This window comes from Brachyistius frenatus, unplaced genomic scaffold (genome assembly GCF_029030835.1).
Source record: "Brachyistius frenatus isolate BFR_SWC_R1_liver_20210118 unplaced genomic scaffold, ASM2903083v1 Contig_18, whole genome shotgun sequence".
Classification (NCBI taxonomy): domain Eukaryota; kingdom Metazoa; phylum Chordata; class Actinopteri; family Embiotocidae; genus Brachyistius; species Brachyistius frenatus.
The window spans coordinates 2,374,116-2,390,435 of NW_027210617.1; the positions used below are offsets into that span (position 1 = coordinate 2,374,116).

The window sequence follows — 16,320 nt, forward strand, 5'->3', positions numbered from 1 at the left end:
GAGTATTAATTACTTTGGTCTGTAGGTACTTTTACAACAGTAAAGGATCTGAATACTTCTTCCACCACAGAATTTTAGTTTGCCGTTTTAAGAACTAACCAGCTGATGAAAATGAGCCTAAATGGCAAACTGAGGCTTATTTACAGTTACTTTTCTGTTACTCATTGAACACTGTCCCAGTTAAATAAATTAACATTTACTACATCATGTTTAGCCTTTATGCTCTTTCTGACCATCTTAAACGGCACAAATAGTTTTCCACACATTTTATTTTAAAGTCCTAGAAAAGCAAGTCTTACAATTGCATAGTGAATATTCATGTCATATTGAGCCCGAGCTATTTCCTTCACCATTTTCAGATTTGTGACCCATCTCAGTTGGAAACAAACTTTGACATCATCATGGCTACCAGTGCATTGACACTGACTGCATTTACTCGAATGAATATGAAGCAATGAAGGCTGCCTTTTCTGAAAACACAAAAGCATTGATGTGTTAGATGCTGTACAACCCCATGATTTTATTTTTAACAGCACCCACATCACGTGTAGATTTGTAAAGGTGGGCTTTCAAATGAGCGTATTGCACAAACACAACACATAAGGTATCCAACAATAACAGTCTGCTATCAGTTCATGTGGATTAGGTTTATTTATTCATTATTTTCATACATAAAAGAGTTTCTATCCAATGGGTGAAAAAAAAAGGAATTTCATCCAACTATATAAACAATTTGCATCTCTTGAGTTTCAGTTCCATTTTCTCCACTAAGGTCCATTTAAGTGTTAAAAGAAGAGTGTTTTTAAACTGGTTTACAATTCAAATGTCTTCAGACTACACACATCTGTATCCATTTTCCTTCAACAGATTATACATTCAAATCACAGCAAATGTTGTTTTAAGAGCAAAAAGTTGTGTAAGACAAAAAAAAAAAAAAGAAGCACCAAATATAATGCTTTTTCTTCTTTTTTTGTCAGCACAGTTTTCCCTTAAAACCAGCAGGAAAATGTTACTTGATGAAGATGTTGAGCCGTTTTAACATACCAGTTGATTTGTTCTATTGAAATTACTGGACATAAGTGCAAAAAAAGATGTACATTTTGAGAAAACTTGACTGATAACTCTGACTTCACAAATAATAACTCGCGCACCACAATGTATAATACCTCTCCAACAGAGCATTACACATTTCAAATAGCCTCGACCGGTTTGTCAAACGCAGCAATCATCAGCAGACTTGGAACACACTGAAATGAGAAACCGCCCATAAATGATTTCGATTGCCATCTGTTTCCTTTGGTATCTTTGTGCACTACAATTAACACACGCACGCGCACGCACACACACACACACACAAATAAAAACAAACCATGTGTTTCACACGTGCCCATATTCAGTCAGACAGAGCCAGTCTGGTCACTGGCTCATGCTAATTTCATGCCAGAGTGGGCACAAGGCTCAGAGGAAAATTAACATTTTCCAGACAGACTACACATCAATGCTCTGAACGTACCTCCCTCTCATCTCCTTTCGACACTGCATACTGCATGACAGGCAGAATCAGGTCAACCAGACATGAAACTGGGATTCTACTGTCGCAGCTCATGTCCTCAGGCTATATGCGGACTGGCGGCAAGAAGAAACAACCTGGAGCATTGATAATCAGGCCTGCTGATCCCTCAACATTCCTCCAGTAGGAGCGGGTCATTAGGATCACCATCTAGTTATTTAAAAAGAAATTCTAGTTTACAACAGCTTCAAGATCAACCTCATAATAGCTTTACACTCCGTCTCCATGCTACCATAATGTATATTAGAGAAGTTCTTCTGAAATCAGAGGAAGACAAAGAAAAAGAAAGAAGAAAACAGCCGAAAGGAATGTCAAATCAAGAAGTCTCGGAGACCTCTGAGCCAATGACAGGGTGATGACAACAGCATGACAGTAAAAGTAGAACCGAGGTAAAGACAGGAAATACAAACAGAAAGTCAAACAGGAAAAGAAAATATGAGGGTCACAGGCTTTAGCAGCAAGGGAGTTTGTTGCCCTTCTGCCCGTCCACGGTTGGGGGGAAGCTTATGTCCACTACGTTGTTGCCTGGAGAATCATCGTGTCCACATCTGTCAGATATTTGCTTCTGACATACAATACGGTAGATTTCTGTGAGAGACAACAATAAGGGATTGGTGAAATGTATTAGCGGCTGGTACATTCGCACCAAGTTGTGCATTGTTTTTAAACACTTTTCTTACCTGTGAGGATGTTCTTGAATGCTTCTTCTACATTAGTGGAGTCCAAAGCTGAAGTTTCAATAAACGAAAGAGTGTTCTTTTCTGTTGGTTTGAAAAAGAGGACGTAATTCTCCTGCACGTACCAGTACATTGTTCAAAAAAGTAGTTTAGATAATATGCTCAAATTTAGGATTTAAAAAAAAAACAACATTTTCTTCAATTACGCGATTATTTTACATGCACCGTGGCAACACTTAATCATTTACCTGCGAATGCTCGAGCCTCATCAGTGGGCACGGCCCTCAGGTGGCGGAGGTCGCTCTTGTTTCCGACCAGCATGATGACGATGTTGTTGTCAGCGTGGTCCCTCAGCTCCTTCAGCCAGCGCTCCACGCTCTCATAGGTCAGGTGCTTGGCGATGTCGTAGACGAGGAGAGCCCCGACTGCCCCCCGATAATAGCTGACGGCAGTAAAGCAATAAAGAGAAAACAATGAGTCAAGAATTACCGCAATGTCCTCCGTCATCTGTGTCGAGTTAAAAAAAATGTGCAGAGATGGTTAACATTGAACAAACATCAGTCATATTTTACATGTACGTGTTAACCGTATTGTTTAGGGATATGCAACACCCGGTCATTCATAAAGGTATTAGGAAAATATGTCTTTACGTCAAAGTTAGATGGGTCTTTAGAGAAGGTACTGACTGAGATCTTGAGACATGACCTCCAACATCCTAGAGGGTTCAAATGACTCAGCCCCCCTTTTTAAGTGTACAGATATGTCTAAATGTTTCCCTTTAAATGTCCCCTTGTGTCAGTCTACAAGTAAATAATGCATTCAACAGCACAAACTCACGCGGAGGTGATTGCTCTGTAGCGCTCCTGCCCGGCTGTGTCCCAGATCTGAGCCTTTATCATCTTGCCGTCCACCTGGATGCTGCGGGTGGCAAACTCCACCCCGATGGTGCTCTTGCTCTCCAGGTTGAACTCATTTCTCGTGAATCGGGACAGCATGTTACTCTTCCCCACTCCAGAGTCTCCGATTAGCACGACTAGAGTGAACGTACACATCGCACAACAACATTGAGAGAGCAGCCGTGCTGCGGCGGTCCAACACGCTGCAAAGGTCGATTGGTGTGCAGTCTTCCCCTACGTGTTACAGTGAACAGAGCCAGCCAGGGGAACGCATTTCATTTTCGGTCCACCCTATGAAGCGTTTTAAGTCATTAAAGAGGACGCTGGCAGATTAGAACTACAATAAATCCATTTATACATGTCCTAACTCAGTCCACCACCCATTTCATCTACTCTACAGCGCATTCACTGCTTTAGAAGTCAGTCATGGTTGACTTTTGATCAACTTTGGTTCATACGTACATCCTTCAAGGTCCCTATCTATTTTTTTTTTTTTTTTTTAGGATGAATGTAAAGTCAAAAACCTGTGATTGATTCTCATATTTGCATGTGACCTGGAGCAGCACAGAGAAACACTGTAGGTTGGACAGTCGTTATCAGTCAGACACGTACAAGGAAGTTGACTCTTTGCTCTCTCGCAACGTACAGAAGTCAGACATGAACAGACACATACAACATGAACAGACACATACAACATGAACAGACACATACAACATGAACAGACACATACAACATGAACAGACACATACAACATGAACAGACACATGAACATGAACAGACACATGCAGCTAAAATGACGCATGTTATGGACGTTAAATCGACGTTGTCAACAAGTTAACGAGCTTCAGACAACTTAAAGTGAAACCTGTGTGAAATGTGGCCAGAAAAGCAGCTGTTCATCCTCTCGTAGAAATAAATAAATAAATAATAATAACAACACGTATTATAACAATAAATAAAGAGGTTAACGTCAGGTCGTCGCAAGTCATTGTTTTCAAAGAGCTCAAGGAGCTATCGTGTTAGCAACCGAGCTACTTACACAGCACAGCTATTTAAGTAACTAACATGAGCCTCGTAATTACGATCACTGGACTCGCTGATTGGTTTTTAGAGGACAACGTGAACATCAGTGTAGTCACACATAGTAAAACATTTGCTACGGGTGGAGATGACATTTGCACATTTGCATGAGTGCCGACTTAGTTTACTTCCCCAGTTCCTGCTGCTGTCACCGAGCCGACACACAACGCTGTCATCCATCCACCTCCAGACAATAAATTACCTTTGAGCAAGTAGTCGCATTCATCATCTCGAGTTCCCATTTTTTTTGAAGACTATTTTATATACTTTCCCAGAACAACAACAACAACAACAACGACGACGACGACAACCCTCTTCACCGGTAGCTCACTAGTAGACACCGCCTGCAAGGAGAGGAGAGGGGGGGGCGGGTGGAAGCACGTGAGCGTTCGAACCTCGATTTGAACCAATTAGAATTTTAATCTTATTGATTGACGTATACATTCTCCAATCGTGTAATTGCTTTGAAAACGCTGACCAATCAGCATGCACGACAGAAAACTCGACGAAGGGTTACACCTTTTGTTTTGACGCCCAGTCCCTTCCTGCAAGATTGTGCAATAAAAGCAAGTTATATTTTCCAGTATAGAGTCTGTGGCAGTGTTTACTGAGACGGGAAAACATCAGTATCGGTTGATTAAATGTTTATTTCAGCGCCATGCAATATTTTTACATGTACATAGAGTGTACTTTGTTTTTAGAAAAGGTTATGTAGCCTACTATGGATGGATTGTCTCCATCCAACCAAACAGTGTGAACCGTGTTGGCCTGAGTGAAACTATACAGTGAGGTTTACTATGTAGTAATTGGTCTTAATCATGCAATAGTCACACTTGTAAGTATTGTCTTGTTTTTCTTTTCTCTGTTGACTATTTATTAATGTTATCAATGTATTTATAGTTTGAGAGGAGTAACTCTCCAAGGATGATTTATAGCCTATACAAAGTGATATGATGATTTATATATGAATTCATGTAAAAATGGATCACAGGTTGCCTGTAAGCATTTGAACTCTGTCATAATTAAAACACGTGTGCAATGTGATATCTGGGTCTAATGACAGGTTGCTTAAAGTTGAGCACATTAGTGCGTCTATTATCAGACTAAATTCCACAATTTAACTGTAACAAAGAGCAATGTTTCTAAGAAGTTAAAAGTAGACTATTTAAAAATCTTAATTCAAAGATTGTAAAATAGCAGACTCAATACAGAACATGACTGCATGTTGATTTTTAGGTGTTCATAACTTTTTCAGGGTGATGTGGGGTAGATTCAAGGGATGATAATCTGAAAATGTGAAATGATGAGACTTTTGCTTGATATGTCTTAAAACAGGGACAAGAGGTTTTTTTTTTCTCAAATGATGTAGACTGAAATGCCATCACTGATACTTATACACTGATACTCTTAATACACCTTTAATATTGGCCCCAAATATGCTGTAACTAATCAAACGTAATGATTGTTGTAAACATTTTTATCAGGTTTACATAGCTTAATTTAGGTCCAAGCCCTGAAGGGGCAGAACCCTATTGTTTCCACGTTTATTATTTGTTTTCTGCCATGAGTAAAATTATAGTAAACTGGAATTACCTAAAAACATTGAACTTGGCCCAATGACAGGAAATGATGTTAAAGTGCTTCCCAAGAAAAAGGAGGACAATGGGCTAGATGATGGTGCTGCTGTAATTAGGGCATAACAGTAAAACAATAGTATGAGAGGCGTGGCCTTTCCAAGAAGCCTTTTGGATTGACTTGAAATTTCACACACAAGTCCAGCTCAATGTGCCATATGGACCATAAAAGTGTGCCGTTTCGATTTTTAATTGAAAAATGCATTTTTGACTTTCTTTAAATTGCACGTCTGATTTCTAACAAGTTGTTGATCATTTTTGGACAAATCTTATAAAGCTTCAAGCACATTTTGTTGAGACATTTATGAAAGGATGTCAAAAGTTTTAAGTGTTTCGTTTAAGACTACTACAAGGGGGCGCTACAAATGCGAAAATAGGTGTGTCAGGACAGAAATCAGACCATAAATCAGAATATCATACATTTTTTTATTTCATAAAAATGCTAAAGATTTTAAAAATCGCTGCTGCAATTTGTTCCGTGAAATTAATGACCTGCTTTTACCAAACTTGGTCAAACTGTCTGGTAAATCAATCCTGCAGAATCTCCTGAAGATACACACCAACACATTTATTGAAATGCCGCCAGCTTTGTAATATGATGATGATGATGATGATGATGATGATACAGGTGTAGTTGTTCTCACGCCTCCTTTAAACAGACTTAAACAAGCTGAGGTGACTTTGCTTGGCTTTGTCAAGACTGAAACCCACTCGTTCCTTCTAGCGGCTTTAATTTTGGCCTGTTGAACTGCTTCTCTCTGTTGAGCACAAAAGGGCTTGAACCCACAAATTGCCACATCAAACGATAATTAAAATCAGATTATTTCACAAAGGGATCAATAAATTACACAACAGTATTTCCATGGACAACAATTCATAGAACTGCTTTATTTTGTATTCATTCTGATTGAGTCCAAACACACGCACACACAGCCATCTATTTATCCTCACGTATAAATAGATGAATATACACAGATATACATAAATACACATTTGATATGCATATTCATTTTGAAATCATGCTATGTCTCTGTAAAGGACTCTCCCTAATGGATGAGGGCACACAGCGATTTGAAAACACATACACAACACAGCTGAACAGTTGGAAAAAAATCCCTACTGATTTTGCATGTACAGTAATACCCACACATCTTTCAGTTTTGGATTTCATACAAAGAAACAGCTGTAGTTTATAGACCATAAATATACAGCAGCTGCATCTGAATAAACACACTGAAGAATATGGAACAGTAAATTATGTAGATTGCAATTGTTTCTTGCCCAGCAGCAAAAATAAAACCAAATAAAAATAATATTCTCCGATTCAAATGGAAAATATATTTGTATATCTTTATATATGTATTTATAGTTTTATGTACACATTCTCAGGAGCACAACTATGAGAAAGAAAAATAAATACAACAGCACACGTGAAAAAAAATATAGAAACAATAGACCTACATGTAAAATTTCTCAATAAGGCAATTAAAATGAACCAAAAAGCAAGACTGTACAAAATATTGCTGCTATGGTCTTCATCTGATGAACAACAGCAAACCGATTACGACTGGCCACTGCACATCATGAGAACAAACTGATTTGTATTTTTACAATGTCCGACAGTGATGTGTCCTCCCTTACACACAAACACACATAGAAACATACCAATCAACTGAGGAAACTATCTCTGAAGTTCGACTTTAAAAAATCTGTTTGTTGAACTTTAAGTCTTAGTTGCGAGTCATAAGATGTCAGCCACAGAGAGACTACAGTAAACACTAACCCTACAATGACTGTGATTGACTTCACCAACACACACACACACACACACACACAAAATCCTAAAATAAATGCCATTTAAATATCAGCATGTGTGAGCAGAAACTCCTATCTAAAGACAGAAAAATATGACTTTTGGATAATGTGATGTATGTTTATTTGGCCTCTATCACTAGTTCGTCTTCAGGTCCTCCTTATGAAGTGCAAACAACATTCAAGCCATTCACAAACTGCCGTGTCTCAAATTGACACAGCAACATACTGTTTTTTCAAATATGCAGGTAACAGGAACGATATTGACTGCAAATACTACAACTGAAGCTCTACAGCTACAAACATTTGAAATGTCTGGTTGATGGATGTCTTATTGAGAGGAGGTGAGGGTGACCAGATATAGCAAGTGTCACTGATATGCTTATTATTTTCCCACTTAAAATAAAAGACAATGTGAAATTGTTTTGTTACAAATGATTCATGCGCATCTGTCCAGAAATGAGGCAACACTGGGAGACATTGCAATGATGTGTCATTATACTGACAATATCTGCTGCCCTAGTGTTGTAATTGATGCCTTCTGTCATAAGCCTCAGCCATTTCAACACAGGGGTGTAGTGAAAAGTATAACACTGAATTTACACGACAAACACTTGATGTCAAAAGAACCCAAGACAAAAAGCCGCAGTAAAGAAATGATCAAAACAAAAATGAAGGTTCTTTGGATACAAATAGAAAAACAAAATTAAGCATTTCAGAGTGAAAAAGTACCAACAACAGCAAATTTTACAGACAAATAAATAAAAGTTCACAGTAGCAAAACAGCTGAAGAAAAGCTCAGAAATAAAAACGTAGCAAAAACATTAAAGTTATAAACTATGCCGTAAATTCAACAATTTCTGTATATTTTTACTAAAAGAAAGGATTTATTTTTGTTTTTTCCTCTTTAAACTAAACTGCATATTTTCACTACTAGAAATGTGAGGGTGACCGATGTTCTGTTTCGATTGGCTCGACGATGGTTTTCGTTGTAACTCCTGTTCTGTGAGCACAGGCAGAGCCCTCGAACGCCACAGGCATTTCTCACTCAAAGCCCTGACATCTGGCTGTAGCCTACAGTATATAAGGTCAGTACCAGTGAGGGTTGGTGGGCTGAACCAGTTAACATGTGAGGTGGGAGGAGCTATACTTTGTCCCCCTGGATCAGGAAGTCCCATTCATTTTCCCCATTCGGAGTTAAAGGGACTCAGTTTGAGCACTTGTATGGCTTAGGTGGGCATGAACTCTTGGTTGAATCATCAGTACAAAAGAAGAACAGTTGCGTTCTTTGATTAAAAAGTCTAGCAGACGAATACATAAGTATGTAAAAGTTAACTACAACTCCCAAAGTTTTCAGTAAGAAACAACGAAAGTTTGAAATTCTGTTACACAACGATACCTTCTGCAGGTTAAAAGGTACCATTTAGAATTATTTACCACTAATGGGCTGTGGAACTGTGTTTTTACGAGTTAGTCATGTTTTTTGTTTAATCTCATGTGGACTAACATGCACCCTTCTTCTAATAATTTCATACTAAATTGCGGTAAAGCATTGAGGAACCCAGCAAATCCTCCAGCAAAGCCAGGGAGTGGACAGCTGGCTAATACTCATGCATGTAAAGAAAGCAAAATGTACCAAAAAAAAAAAAAAAAAAAAAAAATCTGCTTTGCAAATGGTTTTATGAGAAAATAAATGACTTCAACATGTCTGTGTTTCTATATTCAGTAACTTTGAGAATATCTGGAATAAAAAGTGAGCTTCCATACCGAGCGGCTCCTCTCACCTCACAACGGATTCAGTGAGCCGGCTTGGAGTCTGTTGGAGGGCTGTACTTGTGTGAAACAAAACACAGTAAGTTACCATGGTCTTTCATGTATGCCAGACATATAAGACGACAGCCTTATGCGCACTATGTCACACATACACATAATTATTAAATTGATATAATAAATTTCATTTGTCGAGGGTGAAAGGCAGGGGTGGTTGTCAGGATTTTTTTTTATTCCCCCCTCTGGTACTCAAGTCCCTTTTTTCCTCTCAGTGTGTTCAGTGTGTTTCTTTATGCATGTTTAAAATCTTGATTCAGACAGAGATCCCGCTGCCGCCACTGAGGACTTCAGACTGATGAGTCCTCTCGACTGAGACGTTCACTCCTCTCTGCCAGAGAACAGGGTTTACTGTGGGAGACAGACAGACTGAGTTAATGTATTCAGAAGAGTGTAAACAATTTTTATTTCCCCTGGGCACAAAATCTGCATCGTCACATGCATTACTCGCTATTGAGAGTGAAACATCATGAGCCAGCAAATCAAAAGGCTTCAATAAAATAAGAAGCAAATGGGAAAATAGGACAGGGAGCTCAGGCAGAACTTTTACAAACATATCAAACATTCCTGAGTTCCTTAATAGCAGGTAAAGTGAAGATGTTTTCATTAATTACACACTGAAGTGAGTTTTTATCTGGCTCCCTGTGGGCTACAGCACTGCGAGTGATGTGTTTTTTTTTTTTTTTTTTTCAATAATCTTGCATTAACGTCACATCTAATGAGGATTTCTTGTGAAATCTTGGATGAGCTAAAGTATCTGCACCGTGTTGGCTACATAATCCCAATCGAACTGGAAGCACTGTGTATTTCAGCTCACTGGGCTCTGCCACCATCAGCTGTCATGATTGTTTTTTTTAAACAAACTAATATTTAAAAAGGAAATCGAAATAGCTTAAATGTTCAGTGTGGATTTAGTTTTAGTGGGGAAAAAAAGTTAAAGATAAAAAAAAATGTTTCGTGGTGTATATTGTAGTTCCGTGTTTTTGCCATTTCTTTTCACTTCTTCAGTTTGGACATTTACAATATCAAGTGTCTTGTGTGAGAAGAAGATGAAAATGAGTAGGAAAATAAATTAATAATAGATGACATCTTTTCAGAGTGTGGCATACACCACACCGTGGGCAAATGCTGCTACACTGAACACAGTAGACGAGCAGCCAGCCAAGAACGACATTCAGAAAAACTGTCAAGAGCCAAGTGATGGAATTTCTCTTTGGACAGAATTTCTATAATTTTATGATTGCCTGTTCAGTAAATCTGACAAATTAGACAGATAGCTTTTAATTATAAATCAGTACCTCCAGGAAATCGTGATCCTGCAATTGCAATAATTACCCAACTATTATAGTCAGCAGGGCCCTTCAACCTGTCCTACCATCCAGAGCCCTGCTCTCATCATCAAAACAAACCACATGTTGGCTGATGAGTAAAACTGGAGGTGACTGGGTTTATGGGAAATGTGGTTGTATCATGGGAATGAGGAATTACTGTATGTTAAATTAGTTTCATAAACACATAAGAGAGTGGACATTTTGTTTTTGTGCACAGAGTATGCCCTAAGTGTTGAATTAAAGTTATTAAAAAAAACTTTTAAAGGCCTTATTTTTTTTTACAAAATATTTAGCTTTTCTATTATATATTACTTTTATTACCTTTTTTTCAGTGAATTGTATTGCAAATTTTATAATTACAGCAATTTTGTCACCAATAAAATGTATTTACAACTACGCAAAATTACAACAGGGTAAATAAACTCTTAACCAATAAACTCTGAACTTAAACTTAAAGGACTAAAATGCTCAAAATTAATAGATTGTTGGATTATAAAAAAAGAAAAAAGAAAAATCCTTCGGGATTGAACCAAACGATTAGGAAATCACCTTTGATGTCCATGTGTAAAATCTGACTCTTGTGATGTTAATCTACATGTCTTTTGCGTGAACATCGAGCGGCGTGCGCCATGAGAGTCTGGTGATGCATGAGTGGCTCCACGCATTGTGTGTTAAACTCTAAGCAGCTTGTTGTTGGAGGGAGACAGGATGGCTGATCGTGGACTGAATGATCACGCAGGCAAGTCAGTGACCATTTCCACCCACTCGTCGATGAGAAATGAATGTTGTCATGGAGGGGTGGGTTTGTGGACGCAGACCAAACCTAATTTTGAAATAGTAATGGACTTTGGGACCTGAGAAGCTTTGTCTACATTTACTGTAGAAGCTTCTGACACAGCGTAACATTTCATCCTTTTCATCCACGTTATCCCGGATGAACAATCAACACGACGTGGTCCAGAGCTGATTTTGATCTCTCGTCTCAGGGCATTTCCTGCACTTTGTATTTTAGTCCGATGCTTCTCACTTACTGTCTCTCTTTCCCAATCCCCATCTGGCAGGGCCTTAGACTCTGAGCCATAGTGTAGCGGAGAGTACACCCAGGTCCTGTCCTCTGGAGGCTGTTTTTACACACCCACCACAGCAGAGGGGGCCAGAGGGACAGAGGAAAGGCCAGAGGCACAGAGACAAGCAGCAGGGGGCAGGCAGGAGAGAAAGACACAGGAGATCACAGGAGAAAAGACAAGACAGGAAATGAAAATTAGGGATGCATAAAGGAGGAAATGTTTTTGAGACACATCGGAAAGTGTGATACTGCGTAGATGTTGAAAGTGTTTCAAATGATGTGTGAAACCTGAACACGTTGATGTTAGTTTTCGGCAGAGAAACTTGTTGAAGAGGTACAGAGATGTGATGCTAAACATTCAAATATTAAGATGGTGTCTTACTGATGTGTGTTTTGAATCATATGTCTTTGCGTTTTATCCCATCTGGACTAGCGCAGAGCGCGCAGGAATCGAGCAAGGGATGAGTTGCTGCACCAGCCAAGCAGGAAGTATGAGGAGCGGTAAGGAAGAGATAGGATTGGGAGAATAAAGCCAGGATGCCAGGACAGTCAGACACAGAGAGCATCCTCAGTCAAAGCAGTGCAAGGGGGACAGGATGTTCTTTTTCCTTTCAAACAAGCAAAAGTGTGTTTTTGTTGTTGTTGTTGTTGCATTATGTGTTGCCACGTTAAACTCAGTGCTGTCCGAGGTTTCTAAGAAGCATCGCTAAGGTCTTTCTTAGACGTAGGTACCAGCCCTTTAAGAGAGGGGAAGCAGCTGCAACACGGTAACAGTGATGTAGGTGAGTGTGGCATGAGTTCATGTCACACAATCACACTCATGTACACACACACACAAAGCTCAGCAGCTAACGTGCTATTCACGCAGGTGCAAAGAGGGATGAGGCGAGCTGTCAGCGAGTGAGGAAACAAATGGAAATTCAACAGACAAAGACAAGACTTTCACGTAAGAGGCTTACAGCCGTTTGCTTAATCGCCTCCCACGCTTCACTACGGAGAGTGAGCATTGTTTCCGAAGTTTCAACACAATCACCCTCCAGAAAACCCTTGTTTCCTCCCAACACTGTAATCACATGTTTCATTACATCAGCAGCAATGTAAATGGGACTAATCTAGTCTAACACTGGGGTAGCGGCCACTAGTACTGTCTAACTCTGACACTTACTCGCCAACTGGAGTGGCATTTCTTCCTCTGTCGGACGGGAGAGACCACCCAGGTCCTCCCATCAGGAAACTGACAACAGCAAAGGCGCACGACACATGGACAAACAAAGACAAGATATGAGACGGTATAGCAAGGTGGAGATGGACAGAGCGAAACAGGAGAGAACACAAGTGAAAACAGGAAGCACGCTGAGGTGCAAATGGAAGAGATTGTTCTGAGTGTGTAACCCCAGCAGAGATGCACCCCATGAGTCAGGGGAGAGATTCTCGAGTCCGGCAGCCGCTCTTGTTTTCATATCCGCCTTCCACGCAACACTACCATCTCACCACTTTCATTATGACTCATGAGGACAATCACAAGGCTGAGAAAATGCGTAGGAAGAAGGAAGGCAGGGACAGTGAAAAGAAAAGAGGTGTGAAGATTAAAAGAGTCAGGACTAAACTGAACAAAAGAAAGTCACAATGAAATAGTTTTGGGGGTAAAATGTGCGACCAGGTAAAAAGGAGGATAGGAGAGGACAGAAGTGACAATGAAGGTAAACAGACAAAAGAAGAACCACATGGAGTACAGAGGCGAACGAGAGCAGAGCATCATAAAAAGTGAATGCGGAGAGTAGCGGCTGAATAATTCAGACACGAGCTGCTCTGAGTAACCAGTGAAGTGAAAATATTAACGCAATAATAAAATAATAGAAAATTAGCTTAAATGTGCAGAAAGCCAACTTCGGTCATATAAATAAATAAAAAATACATCTGCACTTGGCCTCAAGTCAGTTTATTGCAGTCCTTGTGGAAACTGCCCTTTTCTGCAGTCATAATAAACCTTAATGTAAAAACAGCAATCGTGTAAGCAGTGGATATTGAAACACTGCCACTGCTCCATAATAAAAAAAAGATTAGCCTGTTCAGGATTTGCTTCTGGAACATATAAGAATGAATGTGAGAATTATGGCCCTTCGTTTTCACGTGTGAGCGGACTGGACCGGGACCTGAAGCATTCATTGATGGAGAAAGTCATGCAGAAACCTCATTCGTACGGGACCTCAGAGGGAAGAAGTGATGACAGAGATAGCGGAAATAGTCAGGGAGGACAAATTGAGAAATGTCGTGGAGATCCAGTTTAAATATACTTATACAAGACAAGTGGGGCTTTCATACTTAAACTGGATCTGTAGCAGTGCAGTAACAGCAACAATCTTTTCTCTTGGGAACTCCCGAGAAGCCACTTGTGGCAGCCCTGGCTGCTGCATGTTTCTGTGTAGTTACACTTCAGGATGTGTACAGTGTCACTTTGCCTCATGCAGTGCTACCAACCCCCCCCCCCCCGTGCACTGAGGGAGTATCTCCTCCTTTTGAAGCATGATCTGGGCGTCAGCCAGAGGCAGTTAGATGAGAGCGCTGTTAAATAACTGAGGGAGCTCATTGACTAACCTGTTGGTCATTAAGTGTTTCTCATGCCACATTAGAGGGTGTTTGATTCCTGACAGGGGACACCCAGCAGGGAGCGTTTCTATCTAACTGTGATCACTGGCTCTGCTCTCCGTCCGCCACCTGACACTCATACATTCATTTATAGCTGCGCTTTTGGGCACATTTAGAGCTGCCAACACAATACTATAAGACGATAGCCGGGTGGTTTTAGTAAAGGACGATCCTGGAGACTGAACACATGCAGAAACTGTAAAAGCTCCGACTGTTATTCATCGAAAATGAGCCACTGCATGTCGGCAGCATTGTTGAAGAGACAGGAGCAGCAAAGTGACGGTGCACATGTTATTATCACTCTGCAAACACTCCGAACCAGGGTGCACACCACACTACACAGTGTTTCAAGACATTTTAGGAAATACTGTCTCCTTGCTGAGTTCGATGACAAGATTGATCCCACTTTCAGGTCTATGAGACAAACACAGCAGGCTCAGCATAAAAAACTGGGTATCAATCTTCTAATGCACCTCTCAGCAAGAGAGTGAATAAGATGCGTATTTCCAAAAATGTTTCCCAAAACATTTCCTTTAGCTGAAAGCAACACACACTGCAAACAATAATCGCACACGCTCTTATTCCCATACCAGCCTGAACCTCAGCTCCCTCTCTGCGACCCGTGTGTCAGCGCCTCTGTAGGACAGCATCACACAGCTCAGTCTATTGACTTGACAACCATAAATACATTGACCCTCATTGAATATATACAGTATATGACGATGTGATGGCTGAATAAAAATGTGAAACAAAAAAAAGGTGACCAAAGCTGCTGTTCTGTGTGAAGCTAGTGTGCTAACTGTTTGCTGTGGTCTGAGGATGGGTTTGTGTGTTTCAGGGTTTTACTCACAAAGTATATATCTGTGATTGGCACGTCGTCTTCGTCGTCAACTGAAGCCTGGCTGTTGCACCCTGAGCCGGACATCTGGCTGGCCCTGTCCACCTCCACCGCCACCGTCTTGTGATTAGACGGGGCTTCCTCGGCCGGTCCAGGAGAGGAGGCAGCAGCCGGAGTGGACGAGGAGGAGGATGAGGCCGCCTCAGGAGCTGACGTAGAGGCGGAGGGTGGCGCGGCGGCGTCTGGAGCCTCTGCGCCGGCTACTTCCTGAACATCACTGTGGAAAAGTGGATGTGGGATTGTTAGAAAATTTGTGGAATTATGTTGTTAAATTACGTTGAAATAGCAGTTAAAGGTCCCCTTTTTGTTACACTGTTCGGGAGTTTTATTTGCAGTCTTGATATCCGTACGAAGATATTTTTGTGGTTCTAAGTATTAAAAGCTTCTCTCTGGAGATCTAGAAAGAGCAGGCTGTTTTGTGTCTGTGTCTTTAAGCCGGATGGATGCGAGTGATCCTCTCTTTTGATTGGCTGACTGTTTTCTGAGTGTTGCAGGCAAAACACGGGTTTTCCTCCATCTTGTAGCTCGTGTTCTGCCACAGAATGATCGCTCAGCATAAACGATTGAAGTGTGGGCCATGCTGAAGGTGGACATATGATTTGAGCATCAGTTGTCATCACAAACTTAAGGATGTCCAAACGGCACAGTTGCTGAATATGGGCTGTGTGCACTTCTTTGAAGACCTGAGCGATTTGACACTTTAACAGTATTATGTAGCACGTAACCCTACTTTATATTAATAATAAAAAAGGGAATCTGAATATATAAAACATAGGACCTTTAATAGTTTAAAACTATGTGTATCATGCCTGTCTGTTCACATTGGACTGAGTTAAGACTCGGGACAAAAATAATTTTTTGAGGAAATCACACACTTTTGGAG

The 16,320-nt window shown here is 40.4% G+C and overlaps 2 protein-coding genes across 4 annotated transcripts in view; both read right to left on the bottom strand.

Annotated features, from left to right (window-relative positions):
- Positions 1–632: 632 nt before the first annotated feature.
- Positions 633–4,576, bottom strand: LOC138618832 (ras-related protein Rab-11B-like). The gene is made up of 5 exons (XM_069694837.1): positions 4,426–4,576; positions 3,085–3,280; positions 2,496–2,689; positions 2,251–2,331; positions 633–2,158 (listed from the first exon to the last, which is right to left on the bottom strand). Exons 1-5 carry the CDS (start codon positions 4,463–4,465, stop codon positions 2,022–2,024), a joined length of 648 nt encoding a protein of 215 aa, XP_069550938.1. The 5' UTR covers positions 4,466–4,576; the 3' UTR covers positions 633–2,021.
- A 2,138-nt stretch (positions 4,577–6,714) lies between these two features.
- The window catches only part of pip5k1ca (phosphatidylinositol-4-phosphate 5-kinase, type I, gamma a), a 46,835-nt gene continuing 37,229 nt past the window's right edge, over positions 6,715–16,320 (bottom strand). For 2 of the 3 annotated variants that reach the window (XM_069694859.1, XM_069694858.1), the window contains 3 exons: positions 15,390–15,654; positions 11,859–11,948; positions 6,715–9,847 (listed from right to left, as the gene is read on the bottom strand). In XM_069694859.1, the coding sequence (XP_069550960.1) occupies positions 9,845–9,847; positions 11,859–11,948; positions 15,390–15,654 (358 nt within the window). In that variant the 3' untranslated portion in view covers positions 6,715–9,844. The remainder of the gene's footprint in view (positions 9,848–11,858; positions 11,949–15,389; positions 15,655–16,320) is intronic. The other variant, XM_069694860.1, reaches the window with a different exon arrangement.